Below are 12726 nucleotides of genomic sequence, written 5' to 3'. Positions count from 1 at the left end.
TTTAAGAACTTTTAGATATTTTTACTGAAAACAATACAAAAATAGTAAGTTTTTTTTTCTTGAAAATATTTTTTGCAGTGTATTGTAATATTTTATAATGCTATGTCCAGTGTTGGGGGGTAACGCATTCCAAGTAACGCGCATTACGTAATAATATTACTTTTCTCAAGTAACGAGTAAAGTAACGCATTACTTTAATGTACACATTAAAGGGACACAAGGCAGCATTTTTATGTTAATAAATCATCTTCGTAAGTCGGTATATGGTTAAATGACTCATTACAGGACGAATGAACACTCTCTCGCCCGCCCCTACCACCTGTAAGAAGAATAGCCCACTTGCAAGTTCAGTGTATCCGACCCGGTGTCCTTCAGTCTTGCAAAGTCTCAGATATCGCGAGAAGCAGGATCACTTTGCGGCAAACAACACAGAAGCAGGCGAACGAAACGGCGAGCGATTGTTGCAAATGGCAGAGCCGGGAAAGAAGCAGCGACAACCCTTGACGGAAGATTCCAAGAAAAGAAAAAGAGCTTCAGACCTAATAAATATATTAGTGTGACCATACGTACCATTCTTCCCGGACGCGTCCTAGCCAAGATTTCGTGTGCGTCTTCCGAAAGTCATATTTGTCAACCGCATACGTCATAGAGGATTATTATTATAATACAAAAAGTAATGTGAGTTACTTTTCAGTTTAATTAATTCAATTTAAAAATACAATAATGTACTGAATTAAACTGAACATATTAACGTAGAAGTACGCACTCTGTGCGCCAGAGCGGGAACAGTTTGAGTCAGAAACTGAGATGGCAGGCCAGAGCGATCATAAAAAACACCTGCAAGGCCTGAAAGAGATCAAGCCTCAGCCAATTAAAAAAGTAACGCAAAAGTAACTTAAAAGTAACGTAAGCATTACTTTCCATGAAAAGTAACTAAGTAACGCAATTAGTTACTTTTTTGGGGAGTAACTTAATAGACCCTTTTACAGCCCACGTAATCAAATAGCCTGCGTGCGCATTTTGGCAACAGAAGTGGTGTTATTCCCCATTGGTTCTAACAGGTTGTTAGCAACTCAGAAAGTTTATTAAAACGGTTTCCCAGCATCACAATGTCTGGTTGTTGCGTTTGGTTGCACTAATATAATATACTAATATATGTATATATGTATCTGGCCACTTTATATTTGGCCATCTGCTAACGTCTTCTATCCACTCCACTATAGTACACTAATCTGGTAGCCGTGTTGAAAAAGTTGATAAGTCAACTTTTTAAAATGACTTTCTCTGTCTGCGTTGCTTCACTGCTGATTCTTGCCATACTTCGGTTGCCAAACTGTGCGCGCATACGTTATCATTGTGTACAAACAGTAAGAGGGTCTTTATTGTAATGCATCACTTTTAAAAGTAACTTTCCCCAACACTGGCTATGTCAATAAAAGCCAGTTTTGGTTACCTTATTGAAGCATTCCCACTGTATTCACTGTAATGTATGATTTTTATTTATTATTATTTTTTATTTTTTTTAAATATTACTACTTTTTAATTGGATTTATTTTGTATATCCAATCATGTTGTGTGTGTGGGGGATGTTTTGTTATTCATTTGAGACATTGGTGGGAGTTTAGACTGAACTCTAAACCAGTCACTCTGATCAATACTAGTGATTGATTCTAATTTTAACATCACAGATCGCAGGCCATGACTACTGTACCACAGCCATAATAACATGCCATTCAGTATAAATAGATTGTTATATAAGGACCGCTGGTCAATGTAGCCAGGAAAATACGCTGTAGCTGAATACGTTATTTCTGCAGTCTCACTCAATTATACCACCGTGATGTGTACCATATCAGATCTCTGCCACAACCCTATTTGGGGATTGTTGAAATGGAAACCTGTAGTAGTAGCAATGTTGTGCCTGAAGCTGACTGGGTGAAGCGGACTAAATATCCGTCTCCTTTGACCGTGTGCTTGATGCTTGGACAAGGGGTAGTGGATCAGATCGCCTTTGTTTCGGAACGCTGACACAGGCAGCCTGAGCAAAGGGCCAGTTTCAGCGGATGTCTACTTACTGACAGGATGGCAGCCCTGATTTTTGCTCCTGTAGAGTTGGAATCTGCTGAACTCCCATAGATAGATAGTGCTTGCGTCAGATCCTGTCACAACAGTGCACACTCCACAGTCAATGTGCACTGTATTTCAAGTTTTGTTAAACAAGAAGGGCTACATTTCTTATTTTGTTATTGTGTGCTTCACAACAATCCTAAAATAAAAAAAAAAACATCACATTTGTTGTACCACAGGCCTGTTCAATGCTTTATTCTGATTGGTTAAGAAATGTTGCACGGGTGTTGATTATTTTTCTGTAAAATGCACACCTAACCTGTCAAATGTCTTCAAATAACCACCAGCAATTTTTGTGGTAACTGTGGTATAAACGGATTAATTGACTCCGGTCCTTTGTATTATTTGAAAATAATGCACACCTTATTAATTACATATTGTAGTATTTATACAATAGTAATATAGTATATATTTACTATAGTTTATACTATAGTAACATTCAAAAACACTGTAGTATTTGCTAAAGTTCACTTTAGTGCTTGTGTATTGATAGTTATCAGTCACGTGACCTACTGTACCAGTGGGCTGGTGGGAAAGAAATCAGCAGTTTACATTGGACTCTCCATAGAGAAGCAGATATGTTTGCATGTATTTTGTGGAAAATGTTTTGCCTTATCCACCTTATTGATGTAATATTTACCATAACTGTTTTTAAAGGTCCAGTTTGTAATTTTTAGAAGGATCTCTTGACAGAAATGCAAAATAATATACGAAACTATATTATCAGGGGTGTATAAAGACCTTTTTTTTTAATGAACCGTTATGTGTTTATTGCCTTTAGAATGAGACATTTTATCTACATACACAGAGGGTCCCCTTACATGGAAGCCGCCATTTTGTGCAGCCATGTTTCTACAGAAGCCCTTAACAGACAAAAAATTCCTTTTTACCAAGTTGTCTCCAACGATGACATGTTTGTCCGATGGCGGCTGCCGTAGCTTCTCTATGTGTTTTAAAAGCAAGAGGTGAGCAGTGGACTGAGCCGTTGGTTGCAATTCACAACCTCACCACTAGATGCTGCTAAAATTTACACACTGCACCTTTAATCATGTTTTATGCATGCTCCCACCACTTTTTTTCTACCGGCTGGCTATTGAAACTAGTGATGGAAATTTTTGTTCATTTAGGTGACTTGTTCATTTTCAGTTTGTTCACCAAAATGATTTGTTCAGTCTAGTTCACTGATTCGTTCAGTGACCATTTCTTAATTTTACATAAATACACCAATAGGTGGCGAAGATGTGTGTGTTATAAGACAATGAAAGACTTGCAAAAACTCATTAGTTTTTAATAAAGCTCAAATTGTGAAATACTAAGCATAATTTTATCAAGCTACAGAATATATTAAGACACACGTACATTTATAGTACATCTAATCTGGATTTGTGGTAAATAAATAAAGACTCCCGTGCATGCCTCCTCTGGTTCAGTCAGTCATCAGATCCTCGTTCACGAATCATATAATTTCGGTCATGTCGTTTAAGACTTCGTTCAGACGCAGATGACTGATTTAAATTCAGTGAAAGGGTGGATTAAACTATATAGATATATAAATTTTTCAACAGTAATTACCTTGATTATTTGTATTATTTGTATTAAGGTAAATAGTTCGCCTAAACATGGTTACTATAACTTTACTAAAATAAAACCACATGATTCTTTCACAAGATTGTTTACGTTGCTCTCGCTTTCTATACGATCCCTCTCATTCATCTCATTCATTAGGTTGTAACTTGTACCAGTTATTCAGTTTGTTTAAGAACGCGATCCCTGTCTCTCTCTCTCGTTCGTTCAGACTCAAAAAAGCGGCTCGGTCAGTGAAGGGCGTATTCATTCAGTTCGTTGAGCCAATCATATGCTCGGCCACAGCTTATACTCGATTGCCATTGGCTCGTAGTTTTGTCACTCTTTGAAGGCGGAAATAAAGCCGCGCTTCATTTGTCCGTGCTCCTCAAGAAGGGAGGGAAATTTCAGTGAACGAGAAATATGAGTCAATGGATGGCGTGAATGAGAACGATTCGTTCACCTAAAAGATTCGTTCAAAAAGAACGATTCGTTCACGAACGTAACATCACTAATTGAAACGGACGTCTCGCACAAAGAAGGAAAATACGTCACCTCACTTGTTCGAAAATATTATATTAACGTAATTGTATTGTATTATAATATATAAAATCATATTAATGAAAAGCAATAAAGTTCAGTCTGAGCACAAATAAAAAAATTCATTGCACTTTTATTAAAAGTTTGTATGACAACTTCTTAGCTAACTTTAGCAGTTAGTGTAACTAATCACTGTACGTGGTTGCTTCAATACGCGGCAACAATCCAGGTAAGAAATTTAGCTGGATAGCGCTCAATTGCCAGGGCTTTCCCCTAAGTGCTTGATGACACACAAAAACTATCAATATTGTACTATAGTGTTTTTTATGTTGGAGGATGCTGGTTACATGTATAATTTTTACCGCTTTTAGATTGTTGTAATGGAGAGAAGATCTTTGTTCATTAAATGGCTTAGATGTAGCAATACACACATCTTGACATTTACACTGATGCTGATTCTTTCACACAGTTTACTATTTAAATCTATATAATACAAATAATACTTCAATATCATGTCCCTTTCATTCTTGAATTCTTTTATTTATGTTTTTTGTTTATGCTGTTAAACATTAAAATTTGTGGTTACCTTTTCTAAGAAAATAACGTCAATTTACCAGCCAGTTGAATCATATTTTGATTTCTATCTGTTACTTTGTTATCATGACTACATTACCATTGCCATGTCTGTTCAAAATTCATTTAGTAGATCTGAAATTGACTTTTTTTTTTTTTTGAAAATCAGTACTGTTGTTTGTTATCTGGTCTGACCTCTGACCTCCACTGTCATTGTTTAGCAGGCAGATGTCATTCCTCCCTCTGCTCCCATAATCCCTGTGATCCCTATCTCACCCCTCCCAGCCGAGATCCCTGCCATTCCTGCATCCACGTCACAGGTCTTTTTTTCCTCATGATTTTACTCCACCCATCTCAGTGACGGTGTTCTTAAGTTAGATTGCAGAGAGACTTATACACTATATCACTGATGCGCACTTGTAGTGTACAGACCGCTTCTCTCACACAACCGCTAGATGTTTGCATAAGGATTATGTTTCCAATGGCCTATGTATTGCATATTCTGCAGTATGTTATGCTGCGTATGGTCTGTGCTGTTAATCTCTTGCAAATGCCATGGTAATACTGCATCAGCATGCCAAGAGTAAGTGATTATTTTTTATATGGTATGTTTTTAATAGTTTTCAGTTAGGGTTTAGGAGAAGAAGCAATGATTTATAATTGTGAAGCATATTAACACGTGTTTCCTTTGCAGGCAAGCCCAGCACCAGTTGTGGTAAACACAGAAAGCCTTGATGCATCACCCTATGTAAGTGACCAATTTCTTCATGTACTGAGTTTCATTATTGCAGAATACTTTTTATCTTGTAAAAAAAGATACTGGAATATTAATGGGGTTGCCCTTCAAGAGGAAGGAAATTGTCTTCAAGGAAACATGCTCTCATCATGTTTTATTTAAAAAAAATCTGTTTGTTGACGAAAAATCTAAAAGCTTATATTGTGATGCTTGTTTAGCGTTGAGAATCTCCTCTGTGACTTTAGATGTTATGGAGTTTCCATGTTCTACAGGCTTTGAGATGTAACTGTGATTGACATTTATCAGGGTCCCGTGATACTTTTTCAAAGCCCATCCTTTCAGTCTCAGCAGCTTCTGATAATCCTTACATCCAGTGCCAGAAACACGCTGAGCTTACTTCTGTCATCCTTCATGAACACTGCTGCCATCATTCCATCTAAATGACATATTGCCTGTGCCTTTATAATATTTACTATGAAGTTAATATCCTTCAACACTCAGTTGACAGTGCTTATGTAAGCAATAAGGTACTCGAGGCAAGTGCTGTATCGTGAATAAGTAACGGCTGAAGGGCGTTGTTAGGCACGACGCGAAGCGGAGTGCCTGCAACCCCTTCAGCTGTTACTTATTCACAATACAGCACTTGCCTCGAGTACCTTATTGCTTTTATAAAACAGTTACTACACAATATTAAAGTAAAAAAATATTAGTGCAACTTTCATGAAGTTAAATCAATAAAAGCATTCCTTCCACTAGAAAAATAGTCCCTGACTGCGAACAAAAACATGAAAGCTCAAATAAAAACAACAAACTGTTCTCAAACTTTGTCTCATTATATGTTTATGTGTTGCTAAGGGTGTTGCTAAGGGCGCAGTGATATTAAATAGAACTGTTGGGTGAAGCAGTCATAGCAGTGTTTTATCGTGAATAAAGCACACCTATTGACCAATCAGAATCAAGGACTGGAACTAACCGTTTTATAACTAGTATTATACCATGGGGATGTTATAAACTTTATTCTGATTGGTTGAGAAATGTTCCACGGGTATGCATTATTTTTTGATAAACGCACATCTGACCTGTCAAATGTCTTAAAATAGCCACCTAAGCAATGTCTGTGGTAACTGTGGTATAAGCAGAATAATTGATTATTAATAATTGATTTGCTATTATTTATATGCACTTCTGAATGGCTTTGAATATATATATGAAGCCATTTGAAAATGGCAGGCCTTTGAATTATTAGAAAAAAATGCACACACGGCTTTGCGTCATGATACATTACCACCTTGGGTATGCATTATTATTGATTATACCACGGGTCTGTTGAATGCTGCATTCTGATTGGCTGAGAAATGTTCTATGGGTGTTGATTATTTTTCTGTAAACCGCACACCTAACTTTTCAAATGTCTTAAAAATAGGCACCAGAGCAATGTGTGTGGTAACCGTGGTATAAGCGGAATAATTGACTCCGGTCCTCTGAATTATTTGAAAACAATGCACACCTGCGGTGTAACTGCACTCCGCTTCGCGTCGTGCCGCATTACCACCTTGGTGTGCATTATTTTCTTACAATTCAATGGCCCGTCGTCAATTATTCCTTACTTATACCACCGGTTGTATGCTTTATTCTGATTGGTTAAGAAATGTTCCATAGGTGTTGTTTATTTTTCAATAATTGCACACCTAACCTTTAAAATGTCTTAAAAATAGACACCAGAGCAATATTTTTGGTAACCGTGGTATAAGTTGAATCGGTCGTTTCAATTATTTGAAAATAATGCACACCCGCAGTGTAACGGCACAACGCACCACCTTGGGTGTGCATTATTTTCTTGTAATTTAACGGCCCGTCGTCTATTAATCCTTACATAATTCAAAGGCCTGCTGTTTTCAAATGACTTATCTATTCAAAGCCATTCAGAAGTGTATATAAATAATAGCAACGTGTTGTTGTAGTGTAATGGCTAAGGGTGTTATGAGGCTTAGAGTATAATGCTGATGTAAATGATTGATGTAAATTCCCTGACATAAGCCCCCTCTTCCCCTCCCATCTGATGTCACAGACAGATGCTTTCTGTTGGACAAAAAGAGATAGAAAACTGCTAGTATTTAAAGTCATTAAATATGCAGTTTAGAAGCTTAAAAATAAGCCTATGGACCAAAAACTAAAGGCAAGCTGTGGCTCTGGCTCTTCATGATTTTAGTCCAGTATTTGACTGTTGAGATGTGTTTTTATCTTTGATGGTGTTACTATCCATCCTCAGGTAAATAAAACTGAATAAACAAGAGAGAAGTGCTCCCCACACATTTGCTTTGTGAATAGCATGTGCTTATTCTCTTCAGCCGGGCTCAGACTACAGAACTTTTGGCCCTCTCTTTTTCCCCTCTCGAGAATCTAAAAAATCTGGTCCTGGCCTTCTATCGGTTCCGATGTTCCTCAGATTATCATGTAACGTGTGACTTTTACAGATAAAATCTTACACCTACCAAACTGCTCGCAAACAAATCTTAGCTGATCATATCAAACATGTTTGATATTTAGGATTTTAAATTGGGATGATTATGTCAGTACGCTGCACTCTCGCCCCATAAATTGCATATTTCCATGCGCAAAATATGCGGGGCTTGCATGATCTCATAATCCCCGCATTTTTGTAGCAAATAGTCACATATATCTTAGCAGAAAGTTGAAAAAAAAAGTATTTACTTCACACAAGTGCAGCCATGTCCCCTGTTGCCATGGAAACGTTATGAAGTGACGTAATCACGTGACATGAAAATTATTGAAAAGCTGCAAGTTCCCGCAGTTTTTGCAATTTCTCGCAGTTTTTGCAAGTTCCCACAATTTCATCGCATAAATTGCATAAATATCCCGCATATTCCATTGCATTTTGTAAGAAAACGTGCCGCAAGATCAAGGATTATGGCCCACAACAACCACAAAAAACTCTGCATGTTTCTGGAAGGACTGGTGAATGAAAGACCCGTTGAAATAGCGATCATGAAACAAGCTCCTGAACATGTCCGGTAGACTGCAGAGACAGAGAAACGTCTCCTTTACATAAGTTTCCCCATGAGAAGCGCTCGCTCTGGCATGAACTTCTAGTGTGAGCATGTTTAAAATTTATGGGCCCTATTTTAACGATCTAAGCGCATTGTCTAAAGCGCACAGCGCAACGTCTAAATGGGCGTGTCCGAATCCACTTTTGCTAATTTAACGACGGGAAAAATCGTTTTTGTGCCGAGCGCATGGTCGAAAAGGGTAGGTCCTATTGTAATGGGAGTATTTTGGGCGTAACGTGCAGTAAACCAATGAGAGTCACAGCTCTCATTCCCTTTAAAAGCAAGTTGCGCTGGCGCTATGTCTAATCCCTATTTAGATGACGGACTTTGTAAACTGAAAAACTAAACGGAGGTAGAAGATCCCCAGTTTAAGATTAATGTTAAATAATTGTGTTGTTTTTCCCTTATATTTATATTGTTATTTTTTTATTAAAACCTTTTAAAACCCGTTTTCTTTTAGTCATGGAAGTAAAAAGCAGGCTTGTAATTGCTTTAAATGTATGGCTATCCAATATCATCAAAAAATAATTTACAAGTATCTAAGATAAGGTTTGTACTCTAAAAATACTTTATTTGTAACAAACAGGAGATAAAGAAATTACAAACGGCTCTCCTCACGTTTCAGCACTTTGGACAGCGTTTTTTTTAGCAAAGAGTTTTTTTAAGCATTACTTACAAATGTTTCTCATCTCGCCATATCCACAGGTACATCACATACAATAAATCCGTGAGGTAGCATTAAAAAAAAAACATTTAAAAACAGACGCATTTGTTTAAAGCAAAGCATTTATTTACTTACCAGGCTGCAGGTAAAGCAGCTCTTTGCGCCTTCTAACGTCTCATAATCAGTCCTCATTTATAAATATGTCCAAGAGACTCAATAATAATCTCTTAAATTCAATCCTTTAATCTTTCATATTTAAAAGCATTTTTGTGCTGCTGCGCATTTATGTACTTTGTGATAAGCAAACCCGCGTTGTCCTCCCGTTTATAGGCGCATATTACTAATGCGCTCTTTAAATAACATAAAACATATTGCGCCATTGACTTTAGACTTTAGACCAGGTTTTTGTTGGTCAATGGCGTAGTCTATTTTAGTTGCCTCAAAATAGCAACGCGCCAACAATGCGCCTGAACACACCTCGTTTTTCAGACCAGAACACCCATGGGCGCAAAGGGGGCGCAAATGCATTTGCTATTTAAACAACGCGGCGCTAAACGTGAAAATTAGGGTGGAAACTAGCGAAAGTCACTTGCGTCGCGCATTGCGCTGCATTGCGCCGGGTGTAAGATAGAGCCCAAAGAGAATAAAAGCTGTCAAGATTATCCTTATGAATCTTGTGCTGCAATCAGATTTCATAAAAATCTTGTAGTTTGAGCTAGGGATGGGCATTTTCCAGTAATTTACTATTCGAATATTTAAGCTCATAAAGAACGAATATTCGAATATTCGTTTATTTTAATTATGATAATTAAGACATGCGTCTTTTGTATTTTTCATTTTGTCATAATTTCACAGAAGGCTTATAATTAGGAAATATCCACAACAAGCTAAAGTTATAATATGTATGCATGTATTTTTAAGTTGAAAACATTGTAAAAAATATGTATTTTTTTACATTCTTCTTAAAAAATATCCTACAGAAAAAAAGGCTTTAAAACCCCATGCGGAGCGAAGTCTGAGTCAGTCAAACCATTAGTTTCAAGTCGGTCGTTAGTATGAATTCATTAATGTTTGATCTTAGGGTGTTTTCACATATACACTGTTTAGGTCGGCCCAAATGACGTGTCGCTCCGAGTGCGGTGCGTTTGGGTCAGTGTGAACACAACAGCCGCACTCGGGTGCGCACTAAACGGCCGCTCCGAGACCGCTCTAAACAGGTGGTCTCGGAGCGGCTGTTGCCAAACTCTGGGGCGACCCACCTGTGGTGTGAACACTGCCGGACCTCGGACCGAACCAAATACAGGAAGTTCTCCACATGTTTGAGCCACTGGGCTTCCGTTGTGACGTGAGCCGGGTGTTATATTGTGGGTTAACAACAAACAAGCCAATCTGGTCCGTTGCAGAGAGATTCGTTGTCTCCTTTACGTTTGAGCTGATGATTTTATAAATGCATTGCTGTCCTCCACACACAAATAGTGACATTGCGGGCTTTTTAGCAAACGGCTCCATGAGAAAGGCTTTAATAGAACAGCTACGCAATTTCGCGTTAAAGCAACGAAACTTCGCAAAGACGTGCATCGTTTATCTCCACATCTTGATAGCTGCGCTCTCCCTGTCAGGCTGGTTGTCGTGGAAACGTGGGGGTGGTCATGAGACGGTAAGAGCTGTCAGAGACCAATGACAGCGCTGACCGTTGTCACATGGCGTACGGTGCGGCATTTCGAGTAAAGTAAAAAATATATATATGTGAACACAGACCGCACTAACTGAAAAATGATACAATGTATTTTGGTGCGCTCCGAGGCCGCACCACGGTGCGCACCAACATATGTGAAAACAACCTTACATACATTATATTATACCAAATATTACACTAACCCGAAATCTAAGCGAAGTTTGAGGACTTGCGAAGTTTAAAGTTTGAGGACTTGACAAAGTAGGCTATCATCATTTAAACTCTTAAACAGACTCCAAATAAGAGCCCGGAGCAAACGAAAAAACACATATACATAACCGACTGCTCAGTCGCCATATAAATATCTTCTCAGTTTAGTTTGACATGTATTTGTGAATAAAGAAAACCCTATTTATCCTACCTGCTTCGGTGAAAGCCCGTTCTTCTGACTAGATAATAATGCCGGTGCTGCGGAGAAAACTCTTCCTCGTGATGATGGTTATCCGATAAAAACAACAGACGTATTGAACAAGATTAAATATCTGTGTTTAACATTATTTTACAAATAACGTAAGCTGGCTCGATACGTTATTGTTGACTGTGCAAAGTTGCTAACGTTAGCTTAATTTTACAACATTTTACAAAGACAGAGCTTTGCTTTAAACTGCCATTATCCGGTTCATTTTCGAAAGAGCACCGCATATAATAAATGTTCTCCGTTTCATTTCGTTCTCCGTGTCTGTCTCGTTATTAACAAAATAAAGTAGACTTTATAACAGAAAGCTTACAATTCTATCATGATGTGTTGATGCGGGCGGCGGAGAAGCACGTTTAATAACACGTGAGCCCTCACTGAACCAGCCAGTGGCCAAATACGGCGCGGCGCACAAACCCGGAGATAAAAGGAAAAACTTAAATTTGTCTGCAATCTGCATTGCCAAACAATAAGAAATACATACGAATTAATGTTCATGTATATCTTACATTTAAGTCTGTAAAAGACAGTATAGATGAAGTGAAAAAGCATTAAATAAGTCGTAACCCTTTGGTGGCACATTAAAAACAAACAAACATTCGAATAGCATTTTTTAAATTCTAATTATTATTGCAGATCGAATATTCGAATATCCGTGCCCATAGAGACAGAGCGCCGTTATGCAAATTTGAAAATCACGCCCACCGGGGGGGAAATCAATCCAACCGTCTCCATTGAGTTTGTATTGCGAGAAGCCGCCTCCTTGTCATTTCTGGCTTATAACAAAAAACTGAATAATGCCTAAAAGCTGCTGTGTGACAATATGTACAGCTAACAAGCCAAAGAACCCAGAAATAAGTTTTTATAAGCTGTCGAGCCGTAAAACCCAGTCTTTAAGGAGAATAAAGTGGATCGCAGACTATGTTTCCCCCTAGTGGACGCAGTTCTACTAATAGAAGTACTATGAAAAGTTGCCTGTATCCATTTTTGTGTCTTTAAACGCTCGTTTTTTGGGGTCGACAGCTTATAAAAACTTATTTACAGATTAAACTTAAAAACAGAATAATACCTAAAAGCTGCTGTGTGACAAGGTGTACATCTAACACGCCAAAAAAATAAATAAATAATTTTTTATAAGCTGTCGACTTCAAAAAACGAGCGTTTAGACACAGAAATGGAAACAGGCAACTTTTCATAGTACTCCTATTAGTAAAACTGCGTCCAATAGGGGGAAACGTAATCGGCGATCCACTTTATTCTCCTTAAAGACTGGGTTTTACGGCTCGACAGCTTATAAAAACTTAT

At 37.9% G+C, this 12726-nt stretch overlaps 1 protein-coding gene across 21 annotated transcripts in view; it reads left to right on the top strand.

Moving 5' to 3' along the window:
- dlg1a (discs large MAGUK scaffold protein 1a) overlaps positions 1-12726 on the top strand; it is a 181635-nt gene that overhangs the window by 114331 nt on the left and 54578 nt on the right. For 10 of the 21 annotated variants that reach the window (XM_073870188.1, XM_073870187.1, XM_073870193.1 and 7 more), the window contains 2 exons: positions 5025-5123; positions 5498-5551. In XM_073870188.1, coding sequence (XP_073726289.1) covers positions 5025-5123; positions 5498-5551 — 153 coding nt within the window. Of the gene's footprint in view, positions 1-5024; positions 5124-5224; positions 5387-5497; positions 5552-12726 lie in introns of those variants that run through there. The other 11 variants (XM_073870190.1, XM_073870208.1, XM_073870194.1 and 8 more) reach the window with 3 other exon arrangements.

Source organism: Misgurnus anguillicaudatus, chromosome 8 (genome assembly GCF_027580225.2).
Source record: "Misgurnus anguillicaudatus chromosome 8, ASM2758022v2, whole genome shotgun sequence".
Lineage (NCBI taxonomy): Eukaryota > Metazoa > Chordata > Actinopteri > Cypriniformes > Cobitidae > Misgurnus > Misgurnus anguillicaudatus.
This window is presented reverse-complemented; position numbering and strand designations above follow the sequence as displayed.